The sequence below is a fragment of the Peromyscus maniculatus genome, chromosome 7 (genome assembly GCF_049852395.1).
Source record: "Peromyscus maniculatus bairdii isolate BWxNUB_F1_BW_parent chromosome 7, HU_Pman_BW_mat_3.1, whole genome shotgun sequence".
In the NCBI taxonomy this organism is placed as follows: domain Eukaryota; kingdom Metazoa; phylum Chordata; class Mammalia; order Rodentia; family Cricetidae; genus Peromyscus; species Peromyscus maniculatus.
The window spans coordinates 10070554-10098020 of NC_134858.1; the positions used below are offsets into that span (position 1 = coordinate 10070554).

Genomic DNA, 27467 nt, shown 5'->3' on the forward strand with positions numbered 1-27467 from the left:
CAACCTGAATTCTAACTTTTATGGGCATTGTCACACTTGAGTGACATCTACTGCTTTGAAATTTTTATCCTCATTGTAAAGAGGGGAAACTGAGGCAGAGAAGGATTACACGGTGTTGCCCATCTTGTAGACAGTAGAATAAAGACTTGAATCCAGTCGCTGGTACCTTAGCTTGAGCTCTGAACCACTACAATAAATTGTCTCCAAAGGCATTAGAGGGCACAAAATGATACTTTTAATCTTTACTAGGATACTTTAAAAGGCATAATAACAAGTGTAACTACAAGGTCATTAAGTGCACAGGAGAGCCAAACATTGACAAACAGAACCATGATCGTATGCGCTCTGGGAAGGAGAGAGTTTCATTTGCATTCTTGTGGTGGGGCGTAGTCCATCTGTCACCATGTGCATGCCCAGGTACCCTGCTCTACCACTCTCCACCTCGTTCTCTTGAGACAGGATCACTCTCTGACCTGGGGTTCATGATTTTTTAGCTGGTCTGGCAGCCAGCACTCTCCTGTCTCAGCCCCTTACAGCACTATGTTCACAGATGTGCACACACCTGGCTTTTCATTGCATGCTGGGGATTGAAACTCAGGTCTTCATGCCCATGCAAGCTCCCTTCCCCATGGGGCATCTCCTCAGCCCAGGAGAGTCTTGAGCTGGGGTTGGATGCTAGTGACCCAAACACAGCAATCAGAGGACTCTGGTACAAAGGAGATAGGTGTGTTCTTGGTGTGGGAATCCATATCCCCGTGGCCTGAGTGTGTTGGGAGTGTCTCAGTTTATCTCAGTCCTGCATCATGTCTAAAAGCCAGATACAGTAAACAGTTAGGGGACTTTTGAAGATCATAAGATTCCTGAGTTGAAGCTGCGCCTTCTAATATGTCAGGCAGACTAAGCAGCACACAGTGAGGAGTTTTACTTTAAGGAATGAGTGAAGGCTGAGGAGATAGTGCGATTCAGGCATGTTCCTCCTCAGAAAACTTCATGGAAAAGCACTGTGCCATGCTCTTGTGTGAGACAGGTATTGAGAACACAAGCATCTTCTGGAGAACTTCATTCATCCTCACACTCCCAGTTTACTGCTTTGACAGAGAATTGGTTTCATTTTTGCTTGTTAAAAACATTTATTTTCCAATATAAGTGGTTTTTAAATTTTTTTCTTTCCTCTTCAAAGAAACTGGCCACACATGAAGAACTAGAACCTGTCGAGTAGAGAAATCACTCCATCCTGTAATTCCCAGACTGAGCAGGTTACTGCACAGCCATGGGACAGCTCGCGTTTACTGAGGGCCACATCAGGGCTTCATTGACTCTCACCTACTGTCATTTGATAATCAGGGAACACGTCCCATAAATGCACGACAAATAGTGGAGTTTTAGTAAGAAAGTTTTCATTTCTTAGAAAGCAAGGGGGCTCTTCTGACTGTTCATAGTTCTCATTTTCTGGTGTAGAAGGCCTTACTTGCCTAACGTATAGATCTTTGTGCCTTTGTTTGTTTCAATTATAACACAAGATCTTTGTAAACCTCTTCATGTTTCACAGAACCAATTAGACGATTTCCGCTCAGATGTGTCTTTGATGTGAAACTGAGCATAGACTGCAGAGCTGAGGTTCTCTGCAAAGCTTCTGTCTGTGTGGATCACAGTTCTCACACTGACATTTAGAACACAGAAAACACATCCACACTCTACACTGAACCTGGATACAGTTGCTATAAGAAAAATATTTCTCCCGAAGTTTCAGAAGATGACGACATCAACGCCAAGAACATCAAAGGCACCGCTTGGTGCTTCCGGGGACTTTGCCAAAGCTTTTAAACACTGCTTAACATTCCGTGTGATTGAGTTAAAGATGAGCCTGACCCCGCAAAGACCGCTTAAAAGATCTCATCCTGTCTCTGTACCCAGGTGATTGCACCCAAACCAGTTTGCCCACTGCCGTCAATTGTCTAAACATGATTCCCACAGAAGTTCCATTTCCAGATTGTTCTTTTGCTCTGAGGGGAGATTGGGCAGAGGTTTAATCTCAGGACCTGGATACCCATGTAGAGATGTGGAGACAATAGAGAGCGGATTTAATCTCTGCTGTGGTGAACAGGTCCTGTTCTTGATTAGGAATGTCCTTCTTTCATAAAGGCTGTGGAAGAGTGGGGATAATCTGGAAAGTTGAAAAAGAAACCAAAATAAATGTCTTTCTCTTTTTCATCTTAATTTATACTGTAAAAACTTCAATTTGAATGTAAATGTTGGCTTGTTTACCTCTTTGTTTCATTTGGGAGTAGTTTGTTGCAAAGAGCAGGAGCCTTCTTCCCGTGGTTCTGGTGAACGAAAGAGAAAAGGTGTCTGTGTGACCAGTAGTAAAGCGTGGATTGTAGGGAACGTCCCTGGATCCCCGAGACATCAGAAGCAGGGATTAGAAAGCTGAAGACGCCTCTGCCCCAGTCTGCTCTCTCCTCCTGCCTCTCCCTCTGTGTCAGCTCCATTCTCCTACATCGTGCAGATGAAGCATGCTCTCTCTGTCTCTTCCTGCGTGTCACTAAAAATGACTCCAACCGGGAGACCAGCTGTCTTAGTCAGTGTTCTGTTGCTCTGAAAAGACACCATGACCATGGCACCTCTTAGAAAGGAAAATATTCAATTCGGGCCTTGCTTCCAGTTTCAGGGGCTTCGTCCATTATCATCATGGCAGGGAGTATGAGGGCGGCTAGGTATGGTACTGGAAAAGCAGCTAAGAGCTACCTCCTGATCTATAGGCTCGGGATTTTGAAATCTCAAAGCACTGACACACTTCGTCCACCAAAGCCACACCTCCTAATCCACTCTCCTCTGACTAAGCATTCAAACGCACGCACGAGCCTTTCGGGGTACTCTTCGAAACCACCACAGCAGCCGTGGCTCTCACTTCAAACACTCACAACTGTAGAGCAGGGGGAGCCAGTCCTTATTATTTCATTATCCATAGCTAGAAGAGGCCTTAAAACATTGGATCTGAGCCCACATTACGCCTTGGTCCTGTCTACTGGGGCTGATTCAGTGAAATGGTCTAGATTAACACCTTCTACTCAGGAATGTGTGGATGTGGTCAGCAAGAGCAGAGATACTGAGAGATAGCCACTTCAATCTGTTTTATAGGTAATATATGTTCAACGCAGAAAAATTAGAAAGTACTGACATATGAGCAAAAAGGAAAAAACTCTTTTGGCACCTCAAAGTTTCTTATAAAGATTTTTATTTCTTTAAACACTCTTCTCACTCTCAGATTTATTTGATTCATATTAAAGATAATATGTAGTGGTTAAAAAAAAAAGATGGCTGTGTCCTTTAAGTCTTTCCCTAAAAGTTATTTTATAATGTGGGAGACAGACTTTAAAAATGGAAGTTAATTAATAAAGTTATTTAAAATTATAAGTATCATAAAAGAAATAGCCAAGACATTGTGGACAGACAAGAGTAGCAATCTTTAGATGGGGTAATCATGAGCTAGACTGGATCCACCCTCAGAGGAGGTGAAAGGAAAGAGAGAGAGCAAGAGAGCGAAGCCCTGGGCAAAGTGCATTCCAGAGCAAAGGAGCTACGTGCAAAGTGCCTGAAAGTGAAATGATTGTCTTAGAATTAAAAAGAGAGAGATGGAGAGGGCAAAGGGAAGGGCAGGGAGGGACAACAGGAGAGGAAAAGGGAGAACAGAGTCGGGGGGTGCTGGTGAGAAAGAGAATACGGTTGTGGTTGAGTGTGTTGGGTCTGAATAGGACACAATTTTAGTTTTAGTCAGAAGAGGTGACTAGAAGACCAGAGTTCAGAATGTGCTGAAAACAGAGGGAATCTGAAAGGGGAGGAGGAATGTGACTTAGAACCAGAGATTGGGAAGGGAGGGGTTTTTAATACTTACCTAAGTCCCCCGAGCCACCAAAAGTAAAGGAAGACTGGCATGAAGCTAAGAAGGGTTTTAACCTTGCTTTATGAGAAGATGGAGCATATTAGTAGCCATACTCCAGCCCCAACAATGGACAGACAATACTGATGTTGTCTGCCAGGTACATTTGCAGACACCAACAAACATTTTGAAATAAGTCGAATTCCCACCTGCAGCAACTTCCTGGAGCATCTGTGCTTTCTCTCCCTGTCCAAAACCTTTTCAGCTCTGCCCCAGCAGGTACCAGGTCTACACCTGGACAGCGAGTGGCATCAGCCAACAAGGCTCACAAAAGCAAGTTCCCTTCATGAGCACAAACAGAAAAACACACATGTCCCATACTGACTAACCAAGTGCCCAGACCACTGGCTGCCCAGTAAGACTAATCGCCAGGCAGTTATCGAGCATTTCCCTGGATGAGCTTTGGGACCATGAGAAGCTGCTCTTCTGTTGACTTTTGAAATCATACTGAAGTGAAAAACTCACATACCTGAACCACTTGCCAAGAACAATACAAGGCAGAAAGTGCTAAAATCATCATAGCAGAGCCAAAGAATACCAGGGAAAGCGGGGTGCTGTGAGCTAGCCTTCCAGAGGACTCTGGAGCTGTGCCCTCCAAGTGAAGTGGGAGAGAGAAGCCTCATGATTAATGATGTTTAATGTGCAGGGCATTCTGCTGAGAAGGACATTTAGAGCTTCAGGAGTAGAGCCAGCATTTTAGACATAGCATTTCCTTTGGATCCACTTCGATATATTTTGGGCAAAAAGTGAGTCATGGATAAAGTATTTCATGCACAAAGTAGTTATTCTTTTTTTCTTCAAGCTTTTATAGAATATTATGTTCCTTTCTGTGTTCAACACAGTGGGTCCGTCTCTGAAAGATTCCTGTAGGTCTTTACAATGATTATACGGAGAACTCAGAATGACTAAGGATATCATTATCATGGAATGAGTCTGGGATGACGTTATTTAATGTAGTTATCCACATGGGAAAGATATCTAGTTTGAAGGTCTTAAAATTAATCTTAAAGTTAGAAAAGAAAATAGTGAGTTTTATTATGATATACTTACATATATATACATACATGCATAAATATGTGTACATGTATACAGACACTGAAATCCTGTCTTAAGAATAAACAAAGAATTTTCAACTTTATCTTGGGTTTTATAAAGAATGGTTATTGTGTTGAAATGATGAAGTCTCTCAGAGTCTGAGTCTTAGGGAGCAAAGTTAGGGACAGAATTTTCAGACACATCTGGTTTCCTTTCCCCACCTGGTCTACCAACAACAGAGCCCCCAACCAACACACGCCCCACAATTTTTCTCAAAGGAGTCAAAGTCTGTCTAAAATTCACACCGGAAGTGTGTCTTGTTGCTCTGCAGCTCCAGCATGGGGTTAGTCGGGATGAGCCTTGCATGACAGCAGGGGATCGTCTCAGGGGTGCACATCTGCCCGAGTCCACGCCATGTTCCCACCTCCTCCAGTTCTGTTTCACGTGGGTGCCATGCACCTTCCTCCTGGCTGCAGTTCTCAGGGCTTCACATTCGTCCATGATCATGGACACATAATCACACAAATGGCCTGTGATTCAGCCTGACAGAGCTCCCTACAAGCTACAAACTGCTTCTTGCTGTTGTTCGGATGCTCAGTGGCTTGAAGGATCCAGTGTCCTGGGGACAGACAAACACATGAACTATTCTAGGAAGCAGTTCAGCCACAGCAAGCACCATTGCAGGTAGATGCTCAGTAAAGTATTGGAGCCAAGGCCCATACTTAGAGAGCTTTCCATCTGCTTGGATATATTCAATCCACCAACACTTAACCACACAGAAAAGTTGGGAGTTCCACAGGGCCAAAAAAGAAAGAGAACTGATCTGTTTTGTTGTTTTCAAGACAAGGTTTCTCTGTGTAACAGCCCTAGCTGTCCTGGAACTCACAAAGCCTCTGCCTCCTGAGTGCTGGGATTAAAGTCTTAGGCCACCACCGTCCAGCTGAAAGGGAGTTTTTAATGTCCTTGGGGAAGACCTCAAGTCTCCAGTTTCTTCTCTCTTTCAGTGATTTTGCTGGTTGATGATAGAAGTGACCCTTCTAAGAGGAAATGAGAGCCAGGGAGGAGTTACTCTCACCTTCTAGAGCTGTAATGAGCTCAAAGGTATTATTCCAAGATCCCAAACTGTAAGAACCAGTGAGAAGTCACATGTGATCTTTTGGGTTGGTCTCTAACTTCTAGCCATTAATCCCATCTCTAATGGACTGTGGGGACAGCTCACATTTAGTGGGATCCAGGTAAGCACACACATGCACACACACACACACACACACACACACACACACACACACACACACACACACACACAGTTACAGATTTTGTTCTTGCATGTTTGCCAGGTTGAGAGGGACAGGAATCTGCTTTGGGGGTGGGGGAGTGGACTGTGGCCTATGGGCTGAATTCTTACCTTTGTGAGGTACATTCCTTATTTCTAGGGCAGCACAGGAGACAAAGGGTGCATTTAGTTTGTGGCAAAGGATGGGGGCAGGGGAAGAAACAGAAACCAGAGGATTGTGCAACCCTGGTGATTTCAAACCCCTCCAGGAAGTTTACGTTTCAAGGCCTTTGGAAGAGTGCAGCCCAGCTGTGCAAAGGGGCTGTCTACTGATGGGTCGCAGTCTTCCATACGTGTTCTGGGGACTTCCACGCCAGCCCTGGAAGGCAGGTCACCGTTTGTAGACTCTCCCTAGCCTAAGCAGGCTTGTGCCCACCCCAGCAGAGACTGTATGTCTCAAAGGGCTTGGGGTGTTCAGGGAGAAGACCGAACAAGGACGGGGGAAGAGCAGCAGCCGCTGGATCACAACAGAAGTCAGGATTCCTTGTGGAATGTAAACCAGACTAGACTTGCTGTGGCAGGCCACACCCCAGAGAAGCCCTTCGGATGACCAGCCAAGGTGTGCATTCAGTACAGAACCTCACAAATCAGCACGACAATTTTGGATTTCTCGTAAAAAATTCAAAATGCTCTTCAGTCCATAGACAGTAAGGAAGCGTAAAATGTCAGGGGTTGGCTGACTGGAGGCCTGTGTGTCTGTCACCAGCCTCGTCATCTGCTGTGTCTCCTCTGAGCCCTGAGAGATAGGACAAGACGTGGCTTGCAGCTTTCCCTGTGTATTAACAAATCTTCTTCACTGCTGCAGTAACCTCTTGTCTGGTCCCTCTCCCACACTGGACCTTCAAGGCCGATATATGGAGATTTCTCTGTCAACCTCTAACCAATGATGTCACCATTCTCTCCCTGGCATCCGTCCTTCGGGGTCCTGTGTGTCCTCACCCGTGCCCTGGACATGCTGTACGTCTTCCTAGTGCTCTTTCTTCTTGGCTGCCTCCACACTGTGTCCAGAACAGTGTAGATGAGGCGTGAGGAAAGTTGAAAGAGAACTAGGAGCATGTCAACAATCGAGAGGCCTGTGCTGGGGCCACACTGGCCTGCACTGGCGCACGGCTTTGTGGCATCAGTATATTCTGTTTGAGAAGGGAGTATTACTGTAGAGCATAGGCAGGTGTTGACCTCACAATCCTCCTGCCTCAGCGTCCAGAGTGCTGGCATTACAGGTGTGCACTGCACACCCGGCTGGTCCTGTGTAATAGTTATGACGGGAGCCATGGTTTCTTACGTGAGAGCAGTGAGAAGACTCAGTGAGACTCTTCAATAGAATCCCTGTCCAAAAGAGCATTCAGGGCTGTGGCTGGGCCTCAGTGGTGGAGCGCTGCCTGGCATGCACAAGGCCCTGCTCCATCCTCAGCCCTACGAGGAAGAGAGGAGAGTGGGGGAAGGCAGGCATTTATTTTGCTATTTTTGTCAAATAGAAGCCTTTTGTAGGCTCTTTCTTGGTTTTTAAGACTACTTTCTTTCTTGAAAAAATATTTACGTTTTCATTTTGCAACAGGTTTGCATAAAATAAATAAATTGATAATGGTATTTATGTATTAGCTATTTGAGTTGTTGCAATGGTGAAAGCAGCTGAAGGAGAGAAGGGTCTTTTTAAACATAATTCCTTATTGATTCTTCGGGAATTTCCCATCATGAACCCTAATTCTGCTCACCTCCCAGTCCTCCCATATCCTTCCCTCACCCCTGCAGTGTACCCCAAAAGAAAATTTTAAAAAAATCAAACCAAACCAAACAAACAAGAACAAAACAACTCAAAAAAACCTCTTCCCTGAGAGAAGGGATTCTTTTGGCTTACAGTTCGAGGGTGCCACCAGTGATGCTGAGGGAGGGGCAGGCTCACAGTCACAGGCGCGGTCTGTGATGTTGAGGAAGTCTCCGGAGGAGCGGTCAGTTAAATAGCTGGTTACATTGTATCCACAGTACTGAAGCAGAGGGAGATGGATGCTGGTGCTCACTCTCCTTTGTGTTTGTTCCAGGTTCCCAGCCTATGGAATGGTACTGCCCACATTCAGGTGGGCTTCCCCACCTGTTAGCCTAATCTAGACAATACCAGCTGTAGAGCTGGAGGCTTGTGTTCTAGATGACTCTAGATCCTGTCAAGTTCACAATCAGTGCTAACCATCACAGTATATGAAAACATTTATATAGTTAAAAGCTTACTGTTTCCTTCCATTTTCAAATGAACTAACAAATTTTCCTGGGCCTTAAGGCTGTTGTGACTGTGTCTATCAGCCCTCAGTATGCATCTTGGAAGCCCTTCCTCCATGTTGTCAATATAATGAACTGCTCTCTGGAAGCTACTGGCTCCTCTACACCTTGGGACATGTACTGTAGCATATATTTTTTATATTCCTCCCTTCTCCAGTCCCATGTCACCCAAGCTACTCAAAGATCCAACTGTGTAGCTCTCAGCTTCTCTGTTCTGACCTCCACCATTCTGCATTTAAAGTCACATTCTCACTACTTGTCTCCCACTACCAAGTTGTGTCTTCTTAGGTCCTGATTCTTCTTTTGCCAAATTGACATTGTATTTTCTGAGAAACTCTTTCACATGAAGGTTTTAATGACTATATCTGTCCCTTCTCAGCTGTGTTTGACTAGGAACTTCAAGAGACTCTATACCATAATTCAAACCTATGTGTCTGGGTGGAAGAATTTTACTCCAGCAAAGGAAACGCTTCAAAGATGTAAATTTTGAGCATCATTTAAATTATAGTGTCCTAGTAGTTCAGCCCATGTCTACTACATCTGTACATTTAATGGATCATGGTGATACAGCTATGATTAGAAACTTCTAGGAAGTAGGATACAGCCTATTTCCAACACAATCTCTTCATAAAATACTGTTGATAAAGTGTCATGCCTCAAGGCATTTGATTTTGTGTGTGTATGTGTGTGTGTGTGTGTGTGTGTGTGTGTGTGTGTGTGTGTGTGTGTGTGTGTGTGTTGAGAATCAGGCCCTCATGCGTTCTAGACATGCACTCTATCATAAGCCGCATCCCAAACCCCACTGGGGTTTGAGTGGCACCTCTCTGTCTTCATGGAACCATATGTCCCCCTTTCATCCCCATCTTTAGGTATTGCTTCAGCTATGGCTAATGGCTACCTTCAAACCCCACTTCCCCTGTATTTACGAGTCTCTAAGCTTGAGTAGGAAATGACCTCAAAGAAAATCTTTTCATAGAGGAGAGAGGTGAAATGTCTAGGCTGAGCTGGCAAAGTGCGTCAATGTCAGAATCAGCTTTCAGTGGCTGGCCCTTCAGTATTTACATCTGAGAGCAAGGTCTGCCAGGCAAGTACTTGATGGGTTCCTAGTTTCACTGCTGACTACATGTGTGACCTAAAATTGTTAGTCTTTACTCACCTTTTCTTATCTAGAAAACAGAAGGGAAGGGTACAAGAACTGAAAGAACACTAAAAAGAGTTATTTTGAAGTATCTGAGAGCTCTAAGAATTATTTACCCAGAAGAGCTTGCTTAGTTCAATGTCTGCAAATGTCCCAAATAAATGACCCTTGGTGTTGCTACTTCCAGAACCAGGGTAGCAATTGCTCCTGCTGAGCTTGCTTCTGTGATCCTGGCAGTCCACAGAGAGAGGACAGGCTGAGTCCCACAGTGTGTGCAGGCCTGGAGTGGGGTGCTGGAGCAACAGAAAAATCTGGCAGAACAAGTTTTTAGTGGTTTATGTTTTTGCGTTTTCAAAGTACTGGAAAATAAACCAAAGGTGAAAATGCAAACCTAGAGGAAGAATGGATTCCATTGCTCATGCCTGGATAAAAGACGCTTCAAATGCTGTTTATTCTGAAATGAAACACAAGCATCATGGCTGACTCTCTGGGCCAGCCTCTTCTATACCCCACACAGTGGCCGCCTTGGGTTTCTGCTTAATGTGGGGTTGGCTGCCATTCTTGTGTGATCAGAGAAGATAGACAGCAAAGGAGCTGGGGAAACGCTGCCCTTGGCTGCGATTTGCTCATCACTAATGGGACATCAGGACTCTGGAGGGTTAGAACATTGGGTTAGTAACAGAAGCCGCATTCATACTAACTTGAGCAGACAGGAAGTCACTCTAAAGATGCCGCAGTGTATCAAAGAATGCAGAGAAACCAGAGACCCTCTCCACTCTATTTCCACTCTCTCTAAAGCAGACTTCCTCTGCGCCTCCTTAACAGCTCCCAAGTTCAGTGACTCACTAAGCTGCCAGACTAGTGCCTCTGGTCTCACTTTCTCAAGTCTACAATCTTAATGGACGATCAACTCGCCCAGCATGGGTGAGGTCTGCCCCATTTACCTACCTTCTAAGGTGGCTCTGTACTCACCACCACTGAGAACCTTGATGGTCATGGAACCAGGAGAACCTTGATCCTAGACCAGCTCTCTGAAATAACAGGATGGAAATGGGAGGCTTTAGACCCAAACAGACCTACCACTTACTGGCTCTATGACCTGGAAAAGTGAACTTAGCCCTATGAGCCTGGGTTTTCTTATCTATTAAATGCATACCTAATGTATATCTAATGATTGGTTAAGCAGATGCTGGGGAATAACGTCATCGTGTTTAAAATCTCTGGTATGAGGTATATATAGCTCTATGAATTTCCTTTCCTTAATTCAGAAATCTCCAAGAGGGCGAGTTGAGGGAGAGAACTGGTATAACTTTCTGAAAAGCATTTTAACCTTGACTTTCTTTGCAATTATCCTGAGAAGACATTAAATAATTTAGGTCTGTGGCCAGAGTCATAGAAGCCACGCTGTGGTGGGTACAGCTTTTGCTTTAGAGACAAACTGTTTGTTCAGGGTAGCAATGATGAATGCTTTATCCTCTTAAAACATTTATTGGTATTGCTCCATGGTCCTTCCACATTGCTCTGTGGATGGGAGATTTCCAGAGTTCAGTCTATTCACTGGGTAAGCAAATGTAGCAATTTGGCATTGTGACCTGCACAGACATATTGCTGTGGAGAGACACACACACACACACCCCAAAAAAAAAAAAAAAAAAAAAAAAAAAAAAAAAAAAAAAAAAAAAAAAAAAACAAAAAAACAGCAAGCCATTGATTTGTCCTATAAACTAAAGTTTACAGAGTTACAACGGTAAGCATTGTGTTCCTTCCTACGGGAATTTTTCCAGATTAGGGAACTGAGACTCAGACTTGCCTAGTGACAGCATTGGAAGAGAAGCTTAGCTCAGTCTGCTCCCGGCACCTTTCCTCAGAACACATTCGCAATGCTGCTCCTCAACACCTTGGCTTTATTGCAAGGTTTTGTGGCTGTGGTGTCTGAACGAGGCTGCCCCACATAGACTTATGTGTTTGAGTTCTTGGTCCCCATTTAGTGGAACTGTTTAGGGAGAATTAGGAGGCATGGCCATGCTGGAGGTGTGTTGCCAGGGGTGGCCTTTCCAAAAGTCTATCTGAGGTCCAGTGTCAGTCTCTAGTCCTGCAGCCTGCAGACAAGGATGCGAAGTTCCAGCACCATGCATGTTGGCTTTTCACCACGATGATAATGGGCTAACCCCTCTGAAACTGTAAAGCACACCCCCAAAATAAATGCTTTCTTTTATGAGTTGCAGTGGTGGTGGTGTCTCCTCACAGCTATAGAACATTAACTAAGACAGCAGAAGAAAAAGGCCTCATTTAATAAATGCATCTCCACATACCATCGTCTCTTCCAGCATGAAGGGGCCCAGACATCCTAGATCTTAAGTGAGGAGGAAGGGTCTGAGAACAGCCTGGATGTGGCAAAAGGCTGAGTCCAGACCATAGCCCTTCTTGTTATACAGCCCATCACAGCCCTAAATGCAAAGTGATGGGATTATATAAAGAAAAATTCATGAATGATATTCAGAAGGTCTCCCTGACCTGAGAGCTATTCTAAGTTATTTAGAAGATACCAATGAGGGTAAAGTTGAACTCTGGAAGGAGTATAAAAAGAAGCTGGAAATTTTGTACTTCCTTAAACTTATTGGTGTTTCCCAACTTGGTCAAAGTGTGAGCACTCTGAGTATGCTGCTGCCTAGGGTAGTGTGTGCATGTGTGAGAGATACTTTTCTCTATTCCAGTCAAAGAAGGAAGCATGCTCAGGTACTGGGAATAACTCCTCATGTGTCTGAAGAATCCTCCCCCTCTTGTGTGTTAATCATGGGGATTACTATTACCTCTAAACTGATTTCATTTTCTTCTGTGCATCCTTGTGTTCCCAGCTAGGTCTCCTTGGGGGAGCAGATATTTAAATTTGGTGTTGTAGGCAGGAGCCGTAACTGAGGTGGTCGAGTGCTTGCCTCATATGCTAAAGCCATGGGTTCCATACCCAGCACCACAAAAACTGGGTATGGTGGTGGACACCTGTAATCCCAGCCACTCGGAAGGTCAAAGGAGGAAGATCAGAAGTTCAAGGGTACCCTCAGCTACATAGTAAGGTTGAGACCAACCCGGAATAAATGAGATCCTGCCTCCAAAAACCAAAATAAAGTTTCTTTGTCTTTTTTTTTTTTAATTAAAGGTTTAAACATTGTGCACAGAAGCTGTAAAGATGGCTAAGGGTTGAGAGCATCTGGGTTCTTCTAGGAGATCTGGATTCAGTTCACAGCACCCACATAGTGGCTCACAACCATCATTAACTCTAGTTCCAGGGCATCTGATACCCTTTTCTGGCCTCCTCAGCTATGAGGCATGCAGGTGGTACATAGACATACATGCAGGAAAAACACTTGAACACATATAATAGAAATAAATAAGTGTCCTTATAATGCTTTTAAAAAAATAAATAAAGTATAACAGTGTTCTTGGCTATAACTGAATTGAAATCTTAAACATGTCTGTTTTATTTCCTTTCTGTCTTTCAGCTCCAGGGCTCCTTGAAAAGAAAACAAATAATCAACCTGTCTCCTGCCAACAGCAGGGGACCCAATGGCTTTGCTGACGGCTCGTTCCTCGATGTCAAAAGGATCAGGGTTGGGGAGAACCTTTCCACAGGTCAGGGGCCCCTCCCGGTAAACAATGGACAAAATCATATGATGCCAGGGACCCTGACCATGAGCCAAGCACCCCTGAGGAAGACTAGCACTCTGCCCCCTCCTACACACTCTCCTGGCAACACTGTGTTTAACATGGGCTTGAAGGAGGTGAAGAAAGAACCAGGGGCGGCCCTGTCTTGCAGTAAGCACGTGGATGACCAAATGACACAGGAGAGTGTCTTTACTAATAGGTTTGGAGATGACCCTGGAGAGCAACTGATGGACCCTGAGCTGCAGGAACTGTTCAATGAGCTGACCAACATATCAGTGCCTCCAATGAGTGACCTGGAGCTGGAGAACATGATCAACGCCACCATTAAGCAGGATGATCCATTCAGCATTGACTTGGGTCAGCAAAGCCAGCGGAGTACACCTAGACCTTCCCTGCCCATGGAGAAGATCATTATCAAAAGTGAATATTCTCCTGGTTTGACACAAGGCACGGCAGGTTCTCCCCAACTGAGGCCCCCATCAGCTGGCCCTGCATTTTCCTTGGCCAACTCTGCTCTCTCCACTTCATCCCCAGTCCCCACAGTCCCCCAGAGTCAGCCTCAGCCTCAGACAGCATCAGGAGCAAATAGGACCCTGCCAAGCTGGCAAGAAGTGTCCCACGCCCAACAGCTCAAGCAGATAGCTGCAAACCGCCAGCAGCATGCTCGGATGCAGCAGCAGCAACAACAGCAGCAGCAGCAGCAGCAGCAGCAGCAGCAGACCCCTCCCAGCTGGCCAGCCTTGCCATCCTCTGCTGGGCCATCCCCAGGGGCATTTGTGCAGGAAAAGATCCCCAGTCCTTCCTTCGGCCAGCAGCCATTCAGTCCACAGGGATCACCCATGCCTGGGGTAGCTGGCAGCAGCAACCAGTCCAAAGCAGTGGCCAACTATACATACAAGGCTAGCCCCTCAGCCCAGGCTGGACACCTGGATGTGCTTCTGCAGCAAAAGCCTCAGGATCTCAGTCGAAGTTTTATTAACAACCCACATCCAACCTTGGAAGCCCGACATGGCAACACCAAGCCTTTGTTTCATTTTAACTCAGAGCAAGCAAACCAGCAGATGCCTTCTCTTTTGCCTTCCCAGAGCAAGCCTTCTCTCCTGCACTACACTCAGCAGCAGCAACAGCAGCAACAGCAGCAAGGCTCATTGGCAGCTCAGCAGCAGCAGCAGCAGCAACAGCTGCAGCAGCAGCAACAGTTGCAGCAACAGCCCCAAAGTTCTTTGGTGGCTCAGCAGCAGCAGCAGCAGCAACAACACCAACAGCAAGGCTCCATAGCAGCTCAGCAGCAGCAGCAGCAGCAGCAGCAGCAGCAGCAGCAGCAGCAGCCACCATCCCAACCCACCCAACCTTTATCAAGCCAGCCTTTACTGAGGTCTCCCTTGCCACTTCAGCAGAAGCTCATGCTTCAGAAAATGCAGAATCAGTCCATCACAGGCCTGGGATATCAAGTCACTCAACAGCACAGACAGGTAAGGGCTCTGGTACTCAACCCCAGAGCTCCCACAAATGATTAATTGGTTATTATGGGATATTCTTATGCTTGTGGTGAAACATGATTAATACCAGAAACCCATCAGTCCCAGTGGGCTCATAGGAGCTTGGTTTTCTCGGTACATCTAGAGCAAGCACTAATGTTTTCTTATATGCTGTCATTGCTTTGGGGCTTGCCTTGGTGATATATCCAGTTGTCAATCAAAGCATGACATGCTTGGTGTTCATTCATCCAACCAGAAAATCGGGTCAATATGAATTGAACATTACTACATAGAAGACAGTGTGGTTAAGGTTGAGCATTGGAATGAGGCTAGAGGTGATGTTGAGAGTAGCCACTGATGTGCCCAACTGTTGCATTCACTCCCCAGCCTCTCCTATAGATCCCATGTGACTCGATGCTCATAATCTGTTCACCGGCCTGAAACCTCAGGCACCGTCTAGAGACAGAGCCAAGTACCTTAAACTATCACTTTAATGCTGCATAGAAAGAGCAATGACTTGAGAGCTCTAAGGCCTTCCCACAAGAGGAATCAGGAATGGCTTCCATAAAGAATTATGCCTGGGGTAATGATAAAGGATGCAGTAATCACGATGATAGCAAAATAAGAAACTAAAAACAGAAATAAATCCATAGTTGTCTTAGGTCCTTTGGTTTTAGATTAGAGGTTTAATTCTACCTGGTAAACAGTGTTTAGAAATTGGTCACTCCCCCAGAATACATACTGGTGAGTAGGTGTTGATCCCCAGGAAACTCGGTAGAGCAATCTCTTCCTGAAAGGAAGGAAGAAGTTTGAATATTACATTGTTCATGTTGTTGGCAGATGTGCATTATCATGGGACAGCAAGTTGTATGGCAGAGAATGAAAAACTGCAGACTGCCAGCTGGGGGGATAAAAGATTTCAGCCCTCTCTCCCCACCCCTCACTGTGTGTGCGTGCTTTACAACATTAATATGGCATAATAGTCATATAATTCTTTTATAAAACAATTTTAGATGACTTAAAAATATATCAGAGTACTTCCTTCCAACACCACGTGCAAGCATTTTTTCCTGGATAAGCATGGGTTCAAACTCTCGCTTGACTCTCCTGTGTGCCTCCATAAGCCACTTGCAGCTTATGGTGGAGCAGTGGTGCTAAACATAGGGTCTGCTGGGCTAGTATGGAGAGTGGAACAAGGCGATTCCCAAATAAGACGGCACAGTAAGTGAGCGTTATCCTCATTCTGGTGTTAAGTGCCACAAATAATCAAAATGTTTCCTTTAAGGAAGCAAGTGCTCATGGAAAGGAGACTTCAGATTAACACAGGCCATACTAAGGACATGAATTCTAACGGGTGAACAGTACTGCAGAAATAAAAGACAACTGCTGCTGGTTCTTCAGCTACCCAACACTGCCACAGGCGTGTCACAGGTCACTTTCTCTGACTAGATTTACAACCATGGAAACAATCAATGATGACATAGTAATTAAATGTGTGTATTAATAACTTACCCTACAGGGAGGCTGACTTCCGACTCTCTGGCTTGAAGCACCTCATTTAACCCATATAAGGGTTAATTATTCCCATCTTACAGGCAGAGAACTGAGGCACAGACAAGCTCAACATCTTTCTAAACTCTGGTGATTAAAAGCGAGCTAGAAGTCCCATGGTCTGCCATAATAGGTCATTAGAAGGACCGTCAAGAAACTTTTTTTCTGCTATTAACCCCTAGCAAAATAATCTGCATAAAAGATTAAGGTCTTTGGGGACAGAATATTTCTGACTTCTTCTAGCTTTTGGAGCTGTTAACAAAAGGATTTTTTTTTTAATGTATAAATCCTTAATTCCTGATGATAAACATTGTGCACCTAACAAAACAGTCTCCAACAGGATATATATAGTGCTCCCACCACCAGCATCCTCCATCTTATTCCTAGACCCACTACTGGTATCACCAACTATGCACACCTCTTCATCCTCATCTCTCCATCCTTCCCAGCTTCCAGGGCTCAAGCACACCAATGCATGCTGATAGTCAAATCAGCAACCATCTCTCAATGGCCAAGTCCATTTCCACATTTGTCAATGAGTATGCCAAGAAAATATTCATCTCTTATAAACAACCTTAAGAAGGGGCAGATATGCTGAGAGCACTTCAGGCTAAAGGTCTGTCTTTCCTCATAACAGCCAATGGCCTCCCATTGCATGGTTCATCTTGACTTACTGGTGTATTAGGACTCAAAATGTTTTTTTATTTCCAAAGATCTTCCCTCTTGAACTAAAAAATGCATTCTTTTTCAAAGCCATATGGCCAGTTGCCTGAAAGTGTGAATATTTCTGTCCTAACACTGGATCTATGCAACTCAAATGGATTCTATATTTGGTTTAGAATTCTCCATGTCTGAAACTCCTCGAAGGGAATTCAGCCAGTGAATGGATGGTTTGTTGTGACTGAAACACAAATTTATACATTCCCCCTTAGTAGAAAGCCAAGTTCCTCAATCAAAACCTAAGAGCCTCATCCCACTCTCCCTACCTAGCCAAGAGGATCCTCCACATTTCCTATCAACCATCGGTGTCAATCAAGCAATAGCCAGCCCTCCTTCCTACCTTCTTATAGTAATTTCACATATGCCTTAAATACAAAGACCCAGAGCTGTTTTCAAGCTGCGCTAGGTATTAGTGGAAGAATCAGCTTAGTTCTCGTATTCTGACAGTACTTCTAAGCATTACTAGCCAATGAACATGCAGACAGAAGATAGAAGTCTTGAATCAGATAAAAAACACTCTTTAAAAGGGAAACTCATCTTGAATCCAAAGTTTTATAGAATATAGCATCCAAGCCTCTGCTGGAGGCTGGAGGTTAGCTGAAGGGTCATCAAACTGGGCCAGTGTCAGGAGCTAGATTTAGAAATAAGATCCAGGTCAGAGGAAGAAAGGAGCTAAAAAGCTAATAGCCTAGGGAGCAATCAGTAGAGAGACCAGAAAAAGTAAGAGGCCTATGGCCAAAGGTGAATGTAAGGGGTATGAAATCTGGAAAGGAGATAAGAGAGAGCCTAAGAGAAGCTAAGTGGTTACTGCCAAAGGCCTGTGGCCATTTGGTGACTTCAGTTATGAAGTACCTTGGCTACATCTTGCCAAGAAGGAAAAAAGTTGATACAGACTAATTATGGGCTATCATTGGCAGGCCAGAAGCATTACATTTATATTTTCATTTTAATCGTTACTATTTTATCATTTATCTTTGAAGCTTACAAAGAAATTTTTGTTTTTAATTCTTCATAAAACTAATGCTTAGACCAAGACACAAAATAAATTTCTAAGCTATAATTCTGAGCAAGTGCTTTGAACTTTCAGGACTTCAGGGGAATTCACTGACATGCCTTCTCCAAATCCATGGGCCTCTTCAGTCTCCTGGTCTTTCCCTTCAGAAGTCTAGAGTCAAGGATTCCAGGCTAACCTCAGATCTGCTTCATTCTTAATATTGGCACTACCTTGAATTCATGCACCCATTAATTCAAAAAATGTGGAGTGCCTACTGTTTGCCAGGCACAGTTCTAGATTTGGATATAACTGAGAGCAAAGATGAAGTATAGAATCAGTGATGGGGCTTGTAAAGGTCTCTCTCTCTCTCTCTCTCTCTCTCTCTCTCTCTCTCTCTCTCTTAAATTAAATAAACGGGTGATTTTTTTTTTTAATGATCTATTTCCTTCATGTTACAAGCATACTCTTCTCTGGTTGCTAGGCTCATGTGCTGCATCCCAGATAAAGATGAAAAAAGAACAGTGTATGTGTGTGCAGGTACATGTGTGTAGGGATATGTGTGCAAGTGTGTATACATGTGGCAGCCAGAGGTCAGCCTCTGGTGTTGTTCCTCAAGCCCTGTCCTGACATAGATTGGCTTTGGTGTTCCAAGCACACCTGGGTTTGTCATGTGAGTCAAACTCAGGGTATTGTGCTGGCACAGCAAACCCTTTACCAACTGAGCTGTCTCCTCAGCCCACGACTTAATTTTTAATGCAAAGATTGTGAAGTTTGGTTAGATGTTCTAAATTATAAAGAAAATTCTTCCATCCTTTTTTTCATCCATTAGGATTTAAGAGCCTATTCAGAGTCACTCCCAGTTTCACAATAAGATAAAATTGTAATTCTTACATTCATTAATTCATGTAGTGAAAACATGTCAAGCACCTACAGTATATGAGAAACTGAGAATTGAAGATCAAAAGACCCTCTTTATATGCACTTAGTCTAAATTCTCAGGAAGGTATGGATCTCCCCATCAATGAGCTTTTGGAGGAAGGCTTAGCATCTGCCCTGCTTTATGGATTCTCACTAGACTCATAAACAACCTTGTCCCAATCCTTCACAATCCATCATGAGTAAAACCACAGAGACGTTTCTTAAGCCATCACAATTGCTCTTAAGCATGCTAGTATATCCTTTCACAGAATAGATCTATTTGCTGGGTACCATTTTCTATTCAATTTTATTATATTATTCTGGTATTTTTGCTCATGGTATGTATTAGCATAGAGCACCAACTCCTGTATCCACTGATAAATAAGGACAATAATGGGGGGAGAATGTCAGCCTTGAATCATAATACACAAGTCAGGGAAATCGCTTCTTTTATTCTCATCTGAAGGCCTTCAGAGTGGCATATACTCACAGGAGCCTTAGCACATTAGGGGCTCATTTAGCCTGCTGAACACCAAGTTCTGAACTAGGAAAAGAAAGAGTGTAGGGTTAAGAAATAGATTTGATCTTAGAGATGGAAATGCAGGAAGGTTAATGGAAAATCTGACAGATATTCCTGTGACAAGAGCCTCCTCTGCACCTATTCTAATTAGTCTTGCTCTTTCTAACCAGTTATTTGTTTAGAGGGCTTTGTGGTTTTGTTTTTTTTGTTGTTGTTGTTGTTGTTGTTTTTTTTTATGAGATCCAAAGAAGTAAAAAAAAGAGAAAAAAAAACATTTAGAGCATTAATCAGTAAATTTACACAGTCATTGTTCATTGGACAAAAATGTGAGATTTAGAAGGTTTCTACAATAAGGCATTTGAAATTAGGAAAAAAAAAACTGTACAAATGTTTAGCCTGCTGGGTTGAGAGAGATGTCACATGAGTAGATCATCTCACTGTTCTACTTTTTTGTATTGTATTTCACCACAGAAGATCAAATTTACATGTGCATTTTCTTGACACACTCACACGGGGGGGGGGGGGATCTAAACACTAATTACATAACATGGATGGAAGTTGGTGAGGTGAATTTGAATTGTATTCTCCAAACAATGAATCTAGTGGTCTGTAATAGTGAAAAGCTGTTGTCCTCTGTGACCTGCAAAATCAAGTTACAAGGTCTCCCAGGATGCAAGTGAGGGGGCGGCTAACCTGCTTTTTCCCTTCCATTCCTCTGTGAATTCCCTCCACCCTGAATCACATCAAGCTCCACATTAGTCTTCTCACAGAACCTGAGCTTTGGCTCTGCCTCTGGCAAACAGGGAGCTCTGGTAGCCCCTCCTTGGTGCTCCACGGGTCTTCATGGGTAAGCACAAGAGTGTGCATGCCTGGGATCTGAGCTTTGGTTCGCATCTCTACTCTGGGTCTTTGTCCAGTTATCATCCTCCTCAGTTTCTACTTTTTCTTTCACCCTTTTCTTATTGAGCAATTTTGGCCTGGACTCTTCTGTGCCTTCCCCAAGGCAACGCTAGAAAGGTACAGGGGCAGTGATGACAGACAATGGATTCATTATTGACGATAAGGGTTGAGATATTTCCTAGAGGATGATCCATATTAGGGAAAGCCATGAAGCTGAAGTGTTGGCAGCCCACCACCGTGTCCCACAAGGCTCAGGCACAAATAGTGAATGCTAAATGAGCACGTCCATGGGCATACATACCCTGAATACTTCCTGGCCGATCTCCCTTCTTGCTAAGTGCTATTTAGCCATACCTGCTTCCTCCCGGGCTTGCCAATATGCAGCATAAGCATTTAAAGTGGTAGTTGAGATTTATAAACTTCTAAATGGTCTTCATTTTCTAGGGATAAATCCTAATTTCTTATGTTGCTTCCAAAGCCCTGTAGGATCCAACTCTTTCCAAAGTCTCCTGGCTTACAGCTTCCATTCCCAAACCTCTTCTTCCCTTGATACCTACCCACACCCATCTTCCTGCAGATATATTCTGTTCTCTGATCATTCCTTAGTGAGTGTTCCCTGACTCGTAAAGTGATGAACTTTCTCTTCTTTCCACTGCACTCTTCTTCTGCCCAAAACAATGTTCTTTTCACCTCTGGCCACCCAAAGGTGCTTGACCTCCCATCCCCTCTGCTCTAGTTGCTCCCTCTACTTCCTGTCCTTTAGTGCACGCCATCCTTCATCTCTGTTGAGTCATCAACACCTTCCTAACTAGACTGCAAGCTATTGAAAACAAAGACTGTGTCTTTCATCCCTTTACTCTGATCCCTAACCTACCTTCCATGCTATAGAGATCCCAAACAATGATTGATTCAGTTGACCCATCATTCTTTCTGCTGGTCTGGATAGCCACGGATGATAGGACATGACCCTCTGGTCTTCGGAAGGTTAGAACCTCTGGCCCTTGCATCTTCTTCCACACTGAGTTACCTTTAAACCCGTCTACCCTTGACCCACAGTCCTAGCCTTCTAGTTCCTGTTTTCAGAGCTGGAAACCATGGCATTCCCTCTCAGCTGTCCCATGGGCCATGTTGGGGTGAAGGTTCCAAAGGGGAGCTTTTGATAAAAGCTGGACCCACCTATACCTAAGTACCAGCTAGGTGGATTTTATCAGGATGTTCAAGGGGTTGTTTTCTGTCATACTGGAAGAAATGAGAAGCAATAGGAAAAATTGTGTGCATTGTCTGTAAACACAGGCATAACTTGTACCTCTCACAAGGCAGATCCTAAGTGTTGATTCATATTTGCTCTCAGTCTAGCTCTACAGTATAAAGGACCCCAGAAGGGCTTGAGCCAGGGACACAAGATCTCACAGTCACAATGTGCCAGGAGCATCACGACGCCTCTGATGTGCAGTTGCAAGGGGTCTGGGCAGCACTTGCTGACTCAGCCGTTTCCCCTCATTCTGTCCTTTGGCCCTCATACCCTCCTCTTGCAGCGCAATGGACCTCCAGCTGTAGTTCTGGAAAGCTGGTTCCATCAGTGTGAGTGTCTGATGTCTTTACTGTATCATTTTGATCTGTCTTTACACATGGCAAACCAAATCCTCTGAAACCCACTTTTTATCAGTCCTTTGCCTCTCAACTCCCATTTTGAATGAGAGTCAGAATACCAGCCATTGCTGTGCAACTTTACAGCTATGACCATCTGGTTACTGCTGTTGTCCACATGTTATTGCAATTCTTGCTCAGCCTCCTTATTTTGATATTTTTCTTGTTTTTGAAATTAAGACATAATTAAAATTAATATATAATTAAATTAATTAAAATTAAACTATAATTGCATTGTTTTCCCTCTTCCCTTTCTTTCTATGTACCCTTCCCATAAATTGTGCCCCCCTCAAATTCATGGCCTCTGTCTCTAATTACTCTCTCTCTCTTTCTTTCTCTCTCTCTCTCTCTCTCTCTCTCTCTCTCTCTCTCTCTCTCACACACACACACACACACACACACACACACACACACACACTAACACACCTTCTGTAGTATATAAATACAACCTCTTCCAATCCATATAATGTTAGTTGTATGTATATGTTTTCAGGGCTGACTACTTGGTGTCAAATAACCAATTGGTGTGCTCTTCCCTCTCTGGAGAAGACTATTTCTCCCAATCTCAGCATTCCTTAGTTTCCTGTAGTTCTTTATCTAAGACTGAGGCCCTGTGGGATTTCCCCTTCCACATTAGCATGCCTTCTGTTGGTATCATCCTTGTTCAGGACATATTTAGGGAGCCAAGTTGATGGGTGTAGCTTCTCTGACATTTCTAGGAAACACAATCTCACAGCAAACTTTCCCTGGCTTTTCCAGTCTTTCCACCCCCTCTTCCACAATGTTCCCTGAGCCTTAGGTGCAAGACTTGCATTATAGATGTATTAGTTGTGGGTAGATATCACACTGGTCACTTGTTCTCTGCATTTTGATTGGTTGTGTTTTCTGTAATGGTCTCCATCTTTATCCTCCTTCTCTTCAGCCACGGTATACCTCCCAACAGTATCCCAAAAGTAAGCAATTCTCCCTTGCTCCATTCTCCTCAGGGCTGGGTTCCAATTAGCTCTGCAACTTGGCCCGGTCTCCTTGTGAGCTGGAATCCAGCTTTGCCCTGGAGACAGTCTCTCCTAGGGTTTGCTTTACTGCATCAGCTCTCCTCCCTAGAAATGCCTTTTCCCAAGCACTGCTTGATCTCTACTAGCTGTGGCCGCCTATCATCTTAGACAGTTCTACACAGGTCTCACCCTTTCCAGAGGCTTCTCTCAGTGCCCATGTTGCTGTGATCCCCCTGCCCAAAATGTGAACCTGGCTTAGTTTCCTTCTCTGCCAGTGCCCGGAATATGCACGCGTGCACGCGTGCACGCGTGCACACACGCACGCACACACACATACATACACACACACACACACACACACACACACACACACACAGACAGATAAAAAAATAAATCTTAAAAAAATAAAAACTTCAGAGAAGTTATAAACAATTTGAGGTGATAAGTAGAAGAAGGAGGAGGAGAAGAGAAACTACTTAGCATAGATATCATGATAGCTCTATGTTCATAGATGCAGAGTCTGCAGAACAGTGGAGACGGAGGCAACCCTCACTTACAGAGTGCCATTGTGTGCCCAGTGCATGCTCCAAGACATTCCTAGGAACCCAGAGCAGTTGTTTGTCCTAACAGACAAAGACTTCAAAAGCAGAGTAGCCTGCTAATTTACTTCAGGTTACATGGTAAGCAAATAACATAACTGGAATTTGGATACATGGTTGTCTGGTTTTGACCATGAGTGTATATGTGTATGTGTCTATATGTGTTTCACTCTGGGTAATGCAATAACTATTCCGTGTGGATCAAATTTCTATGTTATGTTTCTCCATGAAATTCTGGAAACAAATTATTTCCAAAAGAGATTTCAGTTTTTAATGTTCCCCAGGCCCTTAGCTCTCAGGTGTTAGCCAGTCACAACCTACTTTTGTTATAACTGAAAGTGGATTTGGGGTCTTCACTTTCTCCCTGGGAGATGGTGGGTTCTGCGCCTGTTGGTTCATTGACCATCATTTAGCACATTTCGGCCCTGCTTCAGGGACATCTAGGACTACTGATGAGGAACTGACTGAGCAGGAACAGTGTACAATTCTTGCTCTGAACTGAGCCAGCTGGTCACTCGGGTTCCCATTCCTTGAAGTCTGAACTGATACGCTTCTTGGAAACAACAGAAAATAGCACACAGGACAAGAAACACCAGGATTTTAAAACAGATGAAAGAAGATGGGATCCTCGACTGCTGTTTAAAGGGTACATTAGCAGAGGCTCTGACGGGCCAGCACGTTACGTCAGCAGGGAATTCACTCCTGCAGAATGCAGTTGAGGCCGCCTGACCCCTTTCCATCACAGTTCTCACTGAGCACCAGAAGGGACCATTTGCTATGCACACTCTTAGCCTCGCCGGTGTCCTGCCTACTGTTCCAGCTTTGCCTTCAGAGGCAGAAACTCAAGCAGGTCCCTGCCCGACAGCCTTCGCTTCTGAAGCTTCTGCTTCTTCTTTTTATTGTTGTTGTTGTCGCTACTGTTGTTATTGTTTGTTTGGTTTTGGTTTTGGGGACTTTGAGACAGAGTTTCTCTGTGTAGCCCTGGCTATCCTGGAACTCGCTCTGTAGACCAGGCTAGCCTCCAACTCAGAGATCTTCCTGCTTCTGCTGAGATTAAAGGCTCATTCTTAACTAGATCCTCTGGCATGCCTCATAAAGGAAGTCTATTGAATTCTCAGGCTAGCCCTACACGAAGTCTATTAACTCATGAGACCATGACAGTTTTAGAATGCTGTGCATTCTAGAATGTTCAGTGTTTAAAGATTTGTTCAGTGTTCATTGACTGAGCCAAGTACCATGGTGGTAACAAGAATACTATCTCTTTAGTGAAATGGAGACTTCTAGAATAGGGAGAAATGAGAGTCCCAGATGTGCATAGAGTGATGAGGAACCACAGGGCAGGGGCACCCACCTCAGCCCGGCATCCACATACCCTATGGTAAAGGGAGCGTGCCTAGTGTTGGAGACTACACTTTATTTATTGTGTTTGTCAAGGCTGAGGGGTTTGGAACCACTCACTCTATGTCCATAGTCTATAAAAATCACAGTCAATTAAGGATGCATTGCCCAGCCACCTGGCCCAGCAGCATCTCCACGCTGTGCTCAACTCCGCATCAAGCCTGGAAGGCTGCTTCTGAGAGAGCAGTGGTCATCTCATGGCCAAAATGGCACTGGAGAGAAGGCTTTCCGAGTGATGGTGTCACTGCAGTCCCTGCACATGTAAAGGCAGAGCAAAGCCAGGGATTCAGAAAGACAGCGCAAAAAGCAGGGAAGAGAGATCCCGAGGGAGAAATGAAAGTAAATTTGGGCCCAAAAGTGCATTTCTGATCAACTCTTCTCCTGCTCATGGATACTTTATAAGGCAATTTTAGCTCTCATGGCTTTCCCGTCTCTGTTTCCAGATCCAGATGAAGTCAGCCATTCCCACAAAGGGCTCCATTTTCTTCTTCTTTATGTTACATTCAATGTTTTTGAGTGGAGGATAGAAGGATCCAGTTCTGTTCTTGTTAAATTCTGCCACATTTTTTCCGAGTGCTTGAAAGGGAGCCACATCTAAATGGACATGAATTCAAGATGGATTCCATGGCCCAAAGGTCAGGCCCCAGTGGAAGAGTTTCATGGGTAAGTGCTGCCAAGAGTCACTTCTGCAGCCAAGCCATGGGGACCGAGGAACTAGCCAGTGAGTGTTCATGTGGCTCTCACTCCTCATCCTCAGACTTGCAGAGACTGAGACCCCTCTAAGGCCCATCTCGAGTACGTGAGAACCCTGCCAGGCCGTTCCTTGGGGTGTGAGGGCAGCCCTGAATTCCATGGGAATGCGACTCTCTGCCAAATTCAGAGACTGAGGTTTCCCTGGGGGACTGGAGGAAGTGACTGTAGAGCTAAGCAGGCATCTCTAAGACATGGGCTCCCCACCCCCACCCCGCCGTGTGTGTGTGTGTGTGTGTGTGTGTGTGTGTGTGTGTGTGTGTGTGTGTGTGTGTGTGTGTGTGTGTGTAAAACACAGACATTATATAATTCACCCAGTCCTAACATTGCTTATGTGGAATCAATGTACAATTTTGTAAACAGAAAACAGTAAATCAAGTAAAAAGGATACTGATGTGGCTCTGCTGATGGGGTCTCTGCTCATGCCTTATGAGGTGGATAGAGTCCACACACATGTCTTTTGCTCTGGTTATCATCTCCAAGGCTCAGCCCAGGGAGTATTTCAAAGACTTCGACATCACATGGGTCAGCAGGGGAGTTGGAATAACTTATAGAGCGCTTTCTGTCTGGCATCATAGCGAGGTTGGCAAGAAAATGTACCAACACAGATTCTAAGGGTAGACATGGTCCCACAAGCCAAGCTGACCATTCTTATCAGCTCAGAATTCACATGGGAACACTATGAGAAGTGCCCCATCTCTGGATACCAGTTGGTGAGAGTAGAAACATTTTTCACCATTCTAATCCCTGTCGTAAACCTCATTCACTTTTGCAGTAGTGTGAAAAGAAAAAGAGAACAGAGGAAAAGCCCTCCTGGTCGTTCAGGTTTCCCCACAATCATCACTTCCCTGAGGAAGCCAGTCAGACAGATCCACCCCAGCCGACTTCCCCTGGCTCAGCTCTTCTTACTCATTACATTATCCCGTCCAGAACGATCTTCCTTCGGTCACTCCCAGTCCCCAGCCCCCAGCACATTCCCTAGCACTTTGTAGGCACTTAAATATGTGTTCAATAATTGATGGAGTGCTGAGGATTTGTGTCAGGTCTTAGAGGACACCAAAATGAGCAAGGCAGAGTCCCTGGCCTGTCTGAGCAGGAGACGGGTGGATAGTGATCAGGCATTCTACAGTTTGCCGGGCCGTGCAGCGCCTGTGAGGACAGCCTCCTTAAAGGACTATGAAGAGAAGGCTCAATTGTGAGCCCTTCAGAGACAAAATGGGAGCCACGTCAGCTGCTTGTCTATTCCTTAATTCTACAAATAGCATCCTGCTTCCTCGTGTCTGACGTGTGCCGGGAGCTTCAGTGTCCCGCAGCACTGACTGACAGCTGGTCCGGTAGCAGTGCTACCAAGCTGAGGGCTCACCTCCGGGAAGAGTGTATGTGGTAGGAGGAACACAAGAAATAGAATGGAGCTCAGCAGCCTGGCTGTTTCTTACGTTGCTGCTGCCCCTTTCCTGTCAATGTTACTCTCTACTAACCGCTCCCACAAAGGAACACTCAAAAGCAAACCTGCTCCTCCCTCTCCTTGGCCCCTGTGCCCCTGGTCGCATTACTTATTGAACAGCCTTAGTGTGCTTGCCTGACAGACAGCAGGAAGGAAGTGAAGGCCTTCCCCAGGGGCTGCTG

At 44.7% G+C, this 27467-nt stretch overlaps 1 protein-coding gene across 1 annotated transcript in view; it reads left to right on the top strand.

Moving 5' to 3' along the window:
- The window catches only part of Maml2 (mastermind like transcriptional coactivator 2), a 325754-nt gene that overhangs the window by 217169 nt on the left and 81118 nt on the right, over positions 1-27467 (top strand). The window contains exon 2 of the mRNA XM_006992794.4: positions 13209-14843. Within this exon, the coding sequence (XP_006992856.1) occupies positions 13209-14843 (1635 nt within the window). The remainder of the gene's footprint in view (positions 1-13208; positions 14844-27467) is intronic.